Source organism: Sporisorium graminicola, chromosome SGRAM_22 (genome assembly GCF_005498985.1).
Source record: "Sporisorium graminicola strain CBS 10092 chromosome SGRAM_22, whole genome shotgun sequence".
Taxonomy (NCBI): Eukaryota; Fungi; Basidiomycota; class Ustilaginomycetes; order Ustilaginales; family Ustilaginaceae; genus Sporisorium; species Sporisorium graminicola.
The window spans coordinates 1,046,000-1,059,426 of NC_043731.1; the positions used below are offsets into that span (position 1 = coordinate 1,046,000).

The 13,427-nt window shown below is 57.0% G+C and overlaps 6 protein-coding genes across 6 annotated transcripts; 2 read left to right on the forward strand and 4 right to left on the reverse strand.

Moving 5' to 3' along the window:
• Window positions 1-81: 81 nt before the first annotated feature.
• EX895_004029 (uncharacterized protein) lies at window positions 82-690 on the reverse strand (the record flags this gene model as incomplete). Its single annotated transcript, XM_029884627.1, has 1 exon — window positions 82-690. One exon carries the CDS (start codon window positions 688-690, stop codon window positions 82-84), a length of 609 nt encoding a protein of 202 aa, XP_029739337.1.
• Window positions 691-1,120: 430 nt separating this feature from the next.
• On the reverse strand, window positions 1,121-1,792 carry EX895_004030 (uncharacterized protein; the record flags this gene model as incomplete). The annotated part of the gene is made up of 1 exon (XM_029884628.1): window positions 1,121-1,792. One exon carries the CDS (start codon window positions 1,790-1,792, stop codon window positions 1,121-1,123), a length of 672 nt encoding a protein of 223 aa, XP_029739338.1.
• An 824-nt stretch (window positions 1,793-2,616) lies between these two features.
• On the forward strand, window positions 2,617-4,212 carry EX895_004031 (uncharacterized protein; the record flags this gene model as incomplete). The annotated part of the gene is made up of 1 exon (XM_029884629.1): window positions 2,617-4,212. The coding sequence occupies one exon, from the start codon at window positions 2,617-2,619 to the stop codon at window positions 4,210-4,212; it is 1,596 nt and encodes a 531-aa protein (XP_029739339.1).
• Window positions 4,213-4,653: 441 nt separating this feature from the next.
• On the forward strand, window positions 4,654-6,057 carry EX895_004032 (uncharacterized protein; the record flags this gene model as incomplete). The annotated part of the gene is made up of 1 exon (XM_029884630.1): window positions 4,654-6,057. One exon carries the CDS (start codon window positions 4,654-4,656, stop codon window positions 6,055-6,057), a length of 1,404 nt encoding a protein of 467 aa, XP_029739340.1.
• A 154-nt stretch (window positions 6,058-6,211) lies between these two features.
• On the reverse strand, window positions 6,212-8,821 carry EX895_004033 (uncharacterized protein; the record flags this gene model as incomplete). The annotated part of the gene is made up of 1 exon (XM_029884631.1): window positions 6,212-8,821. The coding sequence occupies one exon, from the start codon at window positions 8,819-8,821 to the stop codon at window positions 6,212-6,214; it is 2,610 nt and encodes an 869-aa protein (XP_029739341.1).
• Window positions 8,822-9,921: 1,100 nt separating this feature from the next.
• Window positions 9,922-11,541, reverse strand: EX895_004034 (uncharacterized protein; the record flags this gene model as incomplete). Its single annotated transcript, XM_029884632.1, has 1 exon — window positions 9,922-11,541. One exon carries the CDS (start codon window positions 11,539-11,541, stop codon window positions 9,922-9,924), a length of 1,620 nt encoding a protein of 539 aa, XP_029739342.1.
• Window positions 11,542-13,427: the final 1,886 nt, after the last annotated feature.

Below are 13,427 nucleotides of genomic sequence, written 5' to 3' on the forward strand. Positions count from 1 at the left end.
GAGATGCGAATGAATGATCGAGTTGCTGTAGTTGTACATTTTCGAATGTGTGAGAGAGGCGTAGGTGACAGAGTCTTTTGTTTAGGAAGCGCTGACGAAGTTGCGCGCCTTGATCGCCTCCTTGTTGGCCCTACGGAGCGTCTTGCGCTTGGCGTGCTCTTCCTGTGCTGCTTTCGAGAGTAAATGCGCACGCTTTTCCGCCGGGCTCATCGCTGCTTCCTTCTCTGCGCTTGCATCGGTTGTGGAATCCACACTGCCAGCCTTGGCTGCGCGCTCGGCAGCTTTCGCCTCGGCCTTCTCCTTTGCCAGCTGAGCCGCACGCAGGATCTTGGACTGACGCTTCTGTGCAGCTCGCGCTTCACCTTTGGACATGCCGGCCATCTCGATGGAGGCAAGCGAAGAGGCAGACGCGATCGAAGGGTCGTCCAGAAGCTTGAACAGCCAAGACGGGTATTCGTGGTCCTGCAGCGCGATGGGGTCCGCCTTGTCCTTGTAGATCGACACGCCTTTGAGCACCGTACCGGGGGGCGCTGCTGATGGGAGGGATGTTGTTTCCGCGGGTGTGCTGGAGGTGGATGGAGAAGCGGATGAAGACGCTGTTGCTGAGGCAGATGCATAGGTGCGCGAGAAGGGTGCTTGTCGCAGGGAGGAGCACGGGGCTCGAACCGTTCTGGTTGCCGCCTTCAACATGGTTGCGAGCTGCTTGTTGTTCAAGGTGGGGAGACTGGTGCTGTGTCTGCCTGTGGATGGGAGCGGCTCGATCGAAAAGTCACGTTCGGGAGTGACACAAGGTGAGGAGATGGAGGCAAAGAGCAGATGCCGAGATTTGGAAGAAAGCAAAAAAGAGGCTTCCGCACTACGAGCTTTCTCATCGAAAAAGGTGCTTGGCACGTGACGCACAGATGCCGAGTCTGTTAGACTGCAGATATCGTGACAAGTTCTATAAAATCGCTGAGATCTGTCGCTGTTCACACGAGGCTGCCCTATTCATGAGGGAACTGGCACTCCGACTCACTCCTGTCCAGTCGCATCGCATAGTCTGTATCGCAAGTGATGTCTGAATCCGGTAACCGGAAAGTCGTCGCGCAACGATAAAGAATGGACAGCGTGCACTTTCCGTTCAAGTAGAAGTTGCTGACGCTCCCGCAGCAGACTGCTTGGCTGCTTGACGGCTCCTCTCGAGCATCTTCTTTCTCGCTTCGAGAATCATCTGCTCCTTCCGATCCTTGAGCAACTTTGCTCGCTCTTCCGGTGTGGTGGCCCAGCTGCCTGGGCTGCCTTGACTGCTGGTGCTCATGTGAGACTGCGGAGTGGACGGCAGATCGTCGGATGTGGCTAAGCGTGACTGCAGACCAAAACGAGAGATGAGATTTGGAGACTTGCTGGGCGTGCTGAGACTCGACGCTGAACTGGAAGCGGCACCATTTGCAGTCGTGTGGTTCGTGTTCTGCGCTCGAAGAGCAGCCGCGTTGTTTGGAGTCGAAGGCTCGGCGGTGCCAAAGAAGCCCGCTGGCGGAGAAGGGAGACCGCCTTCGTTCAGGATGCGTTCGCAAGTGGCTTCGACACTGCCCGAGCGCTGGAGATCGTAGCGAATGGATGCGTCTGAGATGTGCGGGAAGAGCGTCTTGACCGAGTCAACCATGTGCTGGGGCACCTGGCGGGTACGAGCCGTATTGATTGCTGGCGCCTGGCTACCACCGCTCGAGTTGGTGTTGTTGCCACCGCCGAATGCAAAGCGCAGGATAGACCAAAGGACGACAATGGCCAACAGCGCTCCCAGACTGTCGTTCATGGTTGTGTGCTAGTGCGACGGTCAGAGGAATAGGAAGGTTACCTGAAGAGTGTGCTGAAGAGCCGGATTATCGACTGTGAAGCCTCGAGGCTGGTGCGATTGCGATCGATGGAGCTGATAGATGGGATCGAAGTAGATGACTCGCGAGAGCAGTCGACCAGGTCTACTGTGCGGGTCTTGATGAGCGGGATGCGGATGCTCGATTGATTTGAGAAGGAAGGAGCGATAGATAGGCTGCAGGAAAGCTTTAATTTGTGGAGCGAGCGTTGGGCTGTGTCTTGCATTCAACTCGACTGTCGGCGGCTCTGAGTGCACTCATTCCATCCGAAATCACGCTTCTCTTGCAGATGACCTGTTTCCGCAATCGAATAATGTCAGATCATCGAGATCCGAGCCTCGATTGCCTTCATATCGGGAATCAACGCTCTTCAGGGAACTGGCACACCACGGACACCGCGGACGTGACGACCAAGCAAGCAATGTGAAAGCAACGTGGGGCTCACCGTGCCACTTTGGTACAGAGCGGAGATTCTGTGAAGTTGTCCGCACGTAAGAGCCCTTCTGTCATGCTATCACCCGGCTTATTCGCCCGAAAATGCGTGGAGCGAGGGCAAACAGAGCGCTGAGACTCAACCGGAAAACCCGGCCAGCGCTTAGCCGGGCAAGGCGAGTTTTCTGAATCCCCACAATGCGAGCTTGCTTCTCCGCACTCAACCATCATCATTCAGGGCCGGGAGCAGGATCATACAAAAGGAGCGCAGCATTTACCAAACGAGGCAATACCGCTCTCCACATCCCTTCCCCCAAAAGACGCCGCCGACACTATGCCGTCCGACGACTTTCGCGCCGCCGATCTCTTGCCATCGCTAGAGCCTCCCGTGCCACCGCAGCGACCCGCCATTCCCACACTCTCCCCACGTGTCATTTTCACGGCACCCTCGCAGGACCCATCCTCACACGAAACGCAAGAATGGATCTCGACAACACACGTCTATCCTGCAGCATGGCCTCGATCCCACGTGCGCTCCGCCAAGTCCGACATCTACGATGCACACATCCCAAGCAGCTACAGTCTTGGCCCACTGCCTTCGGATCCTCAAGCTGCAAAAGCCGAACAGCGTCGGCGCAGAGAGGCTGACTTTGACCATTGGTTACAGATCTGCGGTGGATCAGATCCCGAAGACCAGCGTAATCTCATGCGCTCGCTACGAAATGGGTGCTTGAAGTCGGGCCATGCCGCCCGCATCAACGAAGCAACCAAAGCCAACGAGGCGCAGCTCTGGATGACAGTCAACCGAGTCGTCCCGGCATGTTTGCATCAGGATGCCCAGACGAGTGCGCAAGGCAACGACGATCGACAAGGAATCACGCTCCTCCTCGCCCACGCAAATGGTTTCCACAAAGAGATCTTTGAACCAGCGCTCGAAGCGCTCATCAAGAAGCTGCAGACCAAAGAGTTCAGCGGCAAGTACAAGATTGACGAGATTTGGATGTTTGACAGCACTCACTCTGGCCAGGCTGGCAGCATCAATCGCCATGTTCTCGGCGACATTATCAGCTGGGTGGACCATCCGCGCGACATGCTCAAATTCCTCGAGAACTATCTTCCCGAGATACCTTCCCGCGCATCCGCTCCTCCGACCTGGCTCCCCACCTTTCTTCCTTCTCACGAAGCCTCGAATCCCAACTCGAAACGCAGACTCGTCGCGCTCGGCCATTCGTTTGGCGGTGGTGCATTCACTTTCCTGTTGCATGCTCGACCACGCATGCTGGAAGGTCTCATCCTCGTCGATCCCGCCATCATGCACTGCGATGATGAGGAGCGTTTCCAAATCCACAACCTTCCCAACGAAATGTATTCGCCACTCCAAGAAGTTCCGCTCGCTCGTGGTGCCATCGCACGCAAAGATACGTTCGACTCGCTGCCGGACGCAAGGGCCTACTTTGAATCCAAGCCCTTCTTTCAAGCGTGGCACAAGCGCGTACTTGACCTTCATCTTCGATTTGGCCTGCGTCCATCGGCTGTGCCCGCATCGCACGCGCTCGCTTCAGACGACTTGTACGAAAACGACCTGAAGCGCACACCTTTGGAGCTGAACAACACCAAGTGGCACGAGGCCGCCGCCTTCTGCACGACCTGGATGGGTTACATTGGTAGGAGAGGCCTGCTCACCACGGATTATGGTGCCTGGGTCGGAATGGTCAACATGAAAGGCGGTTTCAACAATCTCCCGCTCGCCGCCGAGATCGATCGTCTGGAGCGCGGCATCAGTTTCACGATCGAGGGCAACCATCTTGTGGCTCAGGAGGAGCCAGAGGCGTTGGCAGATGCTCTCGTCAAGGTGCTCGAAACGCAGTCCGATTCGCGAAAGCTCAAGGAGGAAAAGCTTCATAGACAGGTGGGAAAGACTAAGCTGTGATTGTTAGTTGATCAAGTAATGGACCGAATGGAGACTCCGATGCGTGAATGATATTGATGTGAACGGTTCGAGGGGCGGTTCGAGGGGCATTTCTGAGCTTGCAGTTGTGTTTCAGGTGGTCGCATGTCACGGGCTACTGTTCGACCATGCCCGCCTCGCCCGCTTTTCTCGCACCCTGTTCGGTGAAGCATTCGATGAAGTCAGATTTTGTTGCCGAGCCTATCGAAGATCGCGTGCGAGGGTCTGCAACGGCGCACCAACATCGACCTCCCGGCACACGCTTACAATTTGCAAAATTGATAGCCGCTAGGTTGAGTAAATACACGCACACTCCACCGGCCAACGTGCAAGAAAATGGGAGCAGACACTCTTGTCTCTCACCACCACCACCCGTATCATCCAAATTGTCGACCACCACCATCAGGCGGCCCGGACGTCAACATGGGGAGGATCATCAGGCTGCGCAATATGGCGCAGGAAGGTCTGCTGACGGGTCCAAAGCCTGTCCGCGAACAGCCGTCCGTACAAACCATCCTCAGATGGATCTGCTACGCACTTGCTTTTTGCTTTCTTCTACTCGCCCTACCCAGCTTCGAGTCCATGACAGATGCCGTTTCGACACTGTGGCAGCCAAGCGTGGATGCTCGTTGTGCTTCTGCAAGCTCTGCGTGGCGCTGTCGAAACGCACGCAAGCACTCCGAGCGTCTGCTATCAAGACATCCCCTCATTGACGGACACGTGGATGTCCCTGTTCAAGCTCGCTATCGCTACGGCAACAAGATCGACCAGATCCCCTTCGACCAACCCGTCTTTGCAAACGGCAGCTATCCTACTCTCGGCCACGTCGACATCCCACGACTGAGGGCAGGCAAGAGCGGGGGCTTCTTTTGGTCCGCCTACGTCGTCTGCCCTAACGAGACTACCGTGGGAGACACCTTTGAGCACGCTGCCGCCGACATTGCCGTGAGGGATACGCTGGAACAGCTCGACGTGATCAAGCAGATGACCGAGAAGTACCCCCACGACTTTGCACTGGTTGGAAGCGTTGATGCAGCCAGGACGGCATTCAAACACAGGAAGATGATCAGTTTCATCGGCATTGAAGGTGCTCATTCCATCGGCAACTCGCTGTTCGCACTTCGCGCATACGCTTCCCTTTTCAACAGCTCAATACCCGGCCCGGTACGATACCTAACCTTGACGCATACCTGCCACAATGCGTTCGCCGACAGTGCTGGTCAGCAGCCACCGCGATGGCACGGTCTCAGCCCCTTCGCTCCCGCCCTCATCCACGAGCTCAACCGGCTCGCCATCGTTCCAGACCTCTCCCACGTCTCGGACGACACGGCCCTGCAGACCATCGACGAATCAAGAGGACCCGTCATGCTGTCCCACTCTGCAGCGCGAGCCTTCAAAGACCTGCCGAGAAACGTCCCCGATTCGGTGCTCAAAAAACTCGCCGCATCCAAGAAGGACCATGTGGTCATGATCAACGCCTACCCCGGCTTCATTGGCGGCAGCAAAGACCTCGCGCAGTACGTCCAGCACATCGAATACGTCAGCAGCATTGTCGGCAGGGGCCACGTCGGCATTGGCACCGACTTTGACGGCATCATCTCGGTGCCCGAGGGATTGGAGGATGTCAGCCGCTATCCTGATCTCGTCGCGGAGCTGGTGAAGCGAGGGTGGTCCGATCGCGAGCTTGTGGGCTTTGTGGGTGAGAATGTGCTCAGAGTGCTGCAAGACGCCGAGAGAGTAGCACGCAAGATGCGCAAGGATGGCGCACAGCCAGATAACACAAGCTGGAAGGACGTGTTCGGTTCTGCAGCGCACCAAGAGCTTTGACGGACTGACGTACTTTCATCTGAGCAATGCGACGTCTGCCATTCTACACTGACATCACACTTGATTCGCTCAATGCACACTTTCGCCAAGTCGAGTCGCGAAGAGCAGTATTATTAGAGCAATAGGTTTTGTTCCGAGACAGTACAAAAGGCGTTTAGAGACCGGAAACAGTGACGGCGTAGGCAGTCTGGCCCTTGTAGACCATGGTCTTTGTGGCGCCGCGCACCTTTCTCGTGTCGGGCCTGGGCAGGATCACCCAGAGTGTGTTGCCCCATAGAGGCTTGAAGTCGTTCTTGGTCGCTGTGGCCTTGACCGAGACCTCATCCTTGCTCGACGAGATCTCGACCTTGATCTCGGCGGTAACGGGCTTAGCAGAGACGCCGTCGTCCTCGATCCACGTGTACGTGTACTGGCCAGGGCTCGAAGCGTCGGCAGGCGAAGGGAAGACTTGGATGCCTCGCCAGTCGTCGTACACGCACTGGCCGCCCTCCTGCTCGGTGAGGATCTTGGTTCCGCTTCCGGTCAGGGTGGCGATGCCTTCGGCCTGAGTCAGGGTGACTTTGGGCAGGCCGACGGGGATGACGGTACCCTCGCGCGCAAAGACAGCAAAGTGCGACAGAGGCGTCGAGACGTTTTCGAGCCACTGGCCAGCCTTGTGTACGGTGAAAGGCGCATGCGTGTCGTAGTACACTTTGGGGTCCTGCTTGCCCGCCGCGGGGAGGTATACTCGGCGCGTCTGCTCGTTCTCGTGGTACGCTCCGGCCACGAGCAGCTGTCCGTGGCCGATCCAGTAGTCGAAGCCCTCGAGGACTTCTTTGGTATACACCTGCGGGTCCGCCGCAAACTCGCCCCATCCCAGCCACGTGTTCATCGGCTCGGCAGCCAAGTGCGAGCGCCAGTTGAGGTTGTTGATGTACGGCAGCATTTCGTAGCGACGCTTGATCGTGGATCGGATAATGTCGACCACTTCCGGGTACATCCAGGGGAGGTTGTTGAGCTTGACACCCGCCGGATCCTCCTTGCACGGCTTGAACGAGTGGATGCAGAAGCGCGGCTGCGTAATACCAGACTGGATCCATCGGACAAACAGCTCCGGGCTGGGCAGAGGCCCAGCGAAGCCGCCAATGTCGTTGCCGTACGACTGCAGCAGCGACATCTGCGCATTGAGGTTCATGGCAATCGAGCCGCGCAGGTTGTGCCACGAAGTGCGGTTGTCACCGCTCCACGTCGACGCCGCCCACTTCTGCGTGCCGACATTGGCGGAGCGAGTCAGCACGAACGGTCGACGATCCGGGTGGTGTGTGACGAGCGCCTCGTGCGACTCTCGCGCCATCAACTCGGTGTTGGTCATGCGTCCCAGCGCTCCAACTGCCGTCGGCTTGCTGTTACGGTTGCCATCGACTTTTGCATCGCCGGTGAGCTCGTTCTTGCAGATGTAGTCCGAGTCAAAGAGCAGATACTCGTTGTTGTCGTTCCAGAGCGAGTCGACGCCGAGCTTGCACAGCTCCAACGCGCCCTGACGCCACCAGTCACGACCGGCCTTGGAGGTCAGGTCAACCCACGAGCCGAGAGCGGTACATCCAATTCCGCTCGACCAGATCCGAGTCACGACGGGCTTGTTGCCGTTGTTGGGATCGGTAAAGAGCGCACCGGCATCGTACAGCTTCTGGTAGTGCGGGTGAGCCTGCATGACGTACGGCTTGATGTTGGGCGTGACGCGGATACCGGCTTTGTGGAACGTCTTGACCATCTCGGCAAAGTCCGGGTAGCGGCGAGTGTTCATGGTGAAGACCAGACGGTTGCCCTCGTTGTCCACCGTGTAGCCCGAAGACAGGTGGATAGCAGAGCAGGGGATGTCGTGCTGCTTGCACGTGCCGGGGAAGCCGGAGAGCAGCTCCTGTGCAATCGGCTCGTCGCTCTCGCCCAGACCCATGCCACTGGCCAGGTATCCCAACCAGTCGCGTGGGACCAGCAAAGGCCGACCGACGAGATCCGAGAACTGCGTCACCACGTCTTGCGCCTGCTCGCCGATGATAACGTACTCCTCAATACCGCCGTAGTCCTGGCCGTAGCGCTTGAAGATGCCCCAGGGCTCGTCGATGAAGCGGCCGACATCCCAGTTGCCGTCCGAGTTGGAAGCCGAGTAGATGCCCACCACCGAGCTGAGCGGCTGAGGGTTGCCTTCGACATCGAAAGGTTTGGGAAGTGACATGAGGAAAGGCGTGTGTTTGTAGAGCGGGTCAGTGAGGTATGCATCGTAGCTGGCCGAGTCGCTTCCGGTGAGGGCGAAGGATCGGTGCGTCAAGTCGAGCGGTGCGGCCTTCTCTCCCAGTCCAACGTGCAAGTTATCCTTCTGGAAGCGAGTGTAGCGCATGAAGCCTTCATTTGAGTAGCAGTACGACTTGTGAGGCGAGTCGCCAAAGATGTGCACCTTGTGATCGCTGCCCTGCACGCTCTCATGCACATCGACGAGCGGGGTATCGTCAAACGTGACCGTTACCGTGCGCGTCAAGCCCTGGACGCTGAGGGTCGCCTTTTTGGCGGCAGCGTCGATCTTGGACGAGACGGCGAGCGGCTTTTGTGTCCACTGCACGTTGCTCTGCTGTGGAAGAGGGTGGTTGGGACCGACGACGACGATCTTGAGGATGGTAGGAGTGAGGAAGCTCAACGTCCACTCGAAGCCTTGGGTGTTGGTCAGCTTGAAGCCGTCCGCAGGCTGCTGACCTGCGGGGGAGAGGTTGTTCAACGGTCGTTCCACGAGCATGATGGGGTGATGTCAGTCAGGAGGTGGAAGGGTGACGGACAGGTGTGATGGTGATAGACCAAGGAGAAAGCGTGGAAAAGAGTTTTATGGAGTGTCGTCAAACTGGGGCAGTGGTCTCAGTTGGCAGTTTCTAGCGTGGAGGAGGACAAACGAAGTCTTCGGATCGGAGTTGTCCACTCGACGCCGAGCAAGAGACCGACCTGATTCATTGTTTGCTCCTTTGTCCACACACAAGCTCGGGATGGCGTCTTCCTTCGCTCTCCACACTCTGCCAGATTTAGAGGCAAGCTTCCGCTGGATCGAGTGACGTTTGTTACGCGAAGTGGCATCGTCGAGGTGAACGTGGACAGGCGCACAGGTAGTGGTTTGTGCGAGGTTGCGTGGGGCTAGCGTGTGTTCAGGGTCCAACGTCTGCGGAAGATCTCACAAAAACGCAAGAAGTCCGGGCAGGGGACGGACAGAGCGGACCGCGTAGCAGACAGCACGGCTGAGCGGACCGGCCGTTGTTTGCATGAACCAAAGGAATTGAGGGGAATGCATCGAGCATGCTGCATGAAAGCACAGGGAGACCGCGGAGCGAGTGAGAGTGGGGGACAGGGGGACAGGCGACAGGCGACAGGCGAAAGCATGGCTGCAAGGCCCTCTCGCTTGGCTCGCTCGGTCAAATTTCGTGCCTGACGGGTAACATACAAATTGACCGTCCAACACATTGGACACCGCATCGAATCAGAAAACAGCGAGTGACCGCACGATCAAGTCCATACTTCCGCGTCGTCCTCTGCTGGCGAAACGACGCAGCCGTGTCTTCCGAGACAGTCGAGCAGCCAAGCACCTGAGTCCTTTCCGTTGCAGTCCGCGTACTGTCTGGGCACGGCCAACCACGGAAGCCCACCACAAGCCTAATTGTCTTTTCGTTCAGATCGGATTATTCTCGACAATAGCGTTCCCGGCCAAAACGATTGCGAGGGCCAGAGCATAGCAGTCGCTCGCCACTTGCACAGTTCACACGCACCAACGATGACCGAGATCTGGGCTATTCGTGTACTGTAGATTTCATCGTGATAATAGTACATAGGTATCAGCGAGAGAAAGAAGCGAGCTTAGTAGCTGTATCGGAAGTTGATGTTCTGCTTGTCGGTCAAGTCGAGGAAAGCCTGGGACAAGTCGATCTCGTCCTCGGCATCCTCGGCGCGGCCCTTGAGCACGTTGTTGGCCCGGCGCTTCCTGCGGTTCTGGTCCATGTAGTACACTCGCAGACCCAGAAGCACAAGGATCGAGGCCACGTAGCAGCCAAGCTGGCCAATGAACGCTTTGCGGAACAGAGGAGCATCCTTGGCCTGGAAAAGCTGCGGGCCAGCCGAGTTACCAGCAGCCCAACCAATGAAGGTCATCGCCGTAACCACGCCACGCTTCGTAGAGCCGCCGACGTTTCGGCTGAGAAGCGAGAAGGAAAGAGTCGCCTGGGCTTGGATGCAGATGGTCATGTAGAACGCGAAAAGTAGACCTCCGGCGTGAGACTTGTTGTTGGGGATGGTCAGGAAAAGCACCGCAGAGATAATGTTGGGCAGAGTGAACAGAATCGCCGTGAGGATGGTCTGGTTCCACTTCTTGGCAACGTAGGCTGCGAGCAAGAGCACAAGGATCTGGAACGAGCCTTGAGCAAGACCGAGAAGGTTGGTCTGCAGCACCGAGAAGCCCAGGTTGGTCTTGATGATGATGTTACCGTAGGATCCCAATCCACCAGTAGGGATCGTGTTGAGCAGGTTGATCAGGAAGAGACACCAGGCCTGAGGATCTTTGAGAGCCTCCCAGACGTGCTCCAACTTGAACTTCCTGTTCTGCACCGAAGTCTGGTTTCCTCGGACGCGCTCGACCAGCTTGACTCGGTCCTCGTCAGAGATGCCGCGAGCCGTCATGGGCGATTTAGGAAGGATGTATACGATGGCCACACCCCAGACGACAGTGAGCAGTCCGAGGACGAGGAACATGATCCTCCACGAGGAGAGTGCGGCATGCTGGATGTGGTAGAAAGCGAATCCGAGCAAGCCTCCGAACATAGCCTGAAGACCGTTGCAGCAGTACCACAGAGTAATTGTTCTTGCCTGCTCTTCCTTCTTGTACCAAATGGCGGACAGAGCGACAAAGGCAGGCTGGCAAACGCACTCGAAGCATCCGAGCAAGATTCGCAGAATAAGAATACCGGTGAAGTTGTGGCAGAGAGCGACAAAGCAGCACGAGACACCCCAGGCGAAAACGCAGAAGCCGAGCCATCGGTTGATGGGAAGGCGCTGCACCAGGTAGTTCTGGATGCCTTCAGTGCAGAGAATCGAGAGGTAGAGACAGGTGAACAGCCAGCTGTACTCCTGGCCCTTGAGCTTGAGGTCGGTGCGGATGCCCATGATGGCAGCGAACGAGAGGATCTGCTTGTCGAGACTCTGGCAGAAATAGGTGCCCAGCATGATGGTCAAGACTCGCTTGTCGACGATCCGAAGCAGACGCTTGTTCTCCTCGGGAGTGATGGTGACCGACGCATCGGTGTACTTCAAAACCTCTTCGTCGGCCTCTTCGATGATGGTGTTGGGCAGCACGGCGATACCCTGCGAGGGCTTGCCGTTGAGCACGCTCTCCTTGTCCAGGATAGAAGCGTCCGTGGTGACCGACTCGACCATACCGAGCTTGTGAGCCCCCTCGAGATCCGGGGTCTGAGTCTTTTCAGCCATGGTGTGTGAAATGTAGAAACCGACCGCAAATGCACAAGTTGACGGAGCCTTTTCTATGCAGAGAGAAACCCTTGACGCGAGATGAAGTGCAGTGGGACCGGGCAGTCGAATGCGGGGAAGGCAAGAGGGAGTAGGGATGAGATGGACTGAATGCGGGGTAGCAAGCGGTCAGAGGCGAGGTCTATATACATGCTGCGCGACCTCGACTCTAGGGCAAAATCATGCTTCCGAGAGCAGTCACCAAGCGGAGGCCGGAGCATGAGGTCAAAGAAAGAGCATGGCATTGGAGACCCCGTGGAGAGACACGTCTGGGACAGAGTTCACAGAGTTCATGCCACGATGGGTTCAAGTGCAGAGTAAAAATTTGGACCAAAGTCGCCACCCTGCAGTTTGTCAAACGACTCGAGTTCTCGGCTGCATCGGTCAACTGGCGCATGGTGCAGGCACGAAGTGTGCTATAACAAACCTTGTACACAGGACACGGCCAGTGTGTTGCGGGGAACATGTCTTGACCGAAGAGTAAATGCAGAGAGGCCTCGCTTGGAGCAACATCGGAGCTCATCCCCTACACAGGGCACGGCAAACGGCGCGGTACGGTCCGGTCTGGAAGGGCTCAGTCTGGACCAGCGTGTACGCCCATGTCGATACCGGAAGGGAGAGAGCAAGGGGGGCAGTCGAAGAGAGACAGGGAACGGAAGTTCGGTACGATCTTGCATGAGTTTGCGTGCGGGGTGGCAGCCAAGCAGGATGGACATGCGGACAGCGGATCTTTCCATCCAGCAGTCAACAGTCAGGAATTGTCGGTAATAGCACACGACCACATGAGTTTCTGGGGCCCCGAGGCGAGACTGCATTTGTGTAGAGTATTGAGCGGGGAGGATGGGAAAGCCTCGGTAAATCACGGTAGTGCGCAGGCAGAACCAGGCGCAAAAGAGGCTTCAGTGGCTTGCTGCTGAGTTGAGGATAAATGTTCCCCCGCGTCCACAGCGGCGAACTCGGTGAACAGCTCATTCGATCTGCGAGAATGCCACTGCAGCGCTACACCCGCGGATCTAGGCAATCGCAGTTGGCACACGGCAAAAGGCAAGTTGACCGGTCGTCGGCGCTCCATTTCACCGCTCCTCCGTCCAATCGCAATCAACCCTCATACAGATTCACAGACCTCCTCAGCGTCGAAAGCTTCGCACACTACAACCAAGTCTCAGATCGTGCTTTTCAATGTCTAGTGATCGGGTCCGAATGAGTGAGAAGAAACGAAGGACACGGAGAACAGTGCGTTGCGACAACAGTAGGCCCAACCGCGGCAACGACCTTGAACCTTTAGGACTCCGATTCAAGACCCTGCCACATGCGCTCTTTTTGCCCTCGTTTCCCGTGCGGAGCGGGACCGGGGTTGTGGATCAACCCCACGCTCTTGGCCGCTTCCGTTGAAGCGGCAAAGCTATGGTCTCGCCTCCATGCTGGTTGACTTGGATCCGGACATATCTCGGCAGAACCATCTGCCCATGCTGACCACTCACGTGCGGTTCCTGAACACCCTCACAACGAGATTCAGGAGCTCGTCTAGCGTATGCGAGACCGGCACAGCGGACCTGTTCCGGCCCTGATATGGCATGCGACAAAGCGGGACAGGGACCAAGCAAACAAACAATGCGGAACGCCACGTTTGTCCGGTCCGTAATTCTTGACGTCTGTCATGACGAGTTCGTCACCAGTCTTGGCATGTCAACCGCCACTCTTGCTTTCTATCATACACGATCGCACAAGCGACTCGCATTTGGATGCAGAAGCGTTTCGATTGAATGAGTGTTGTACGTTCTACAGGGTAAATTGAGAAAAGGAGACTTCAACTTTTGCGAGCATTCTCAGGGCTCAGCCGTATTGAA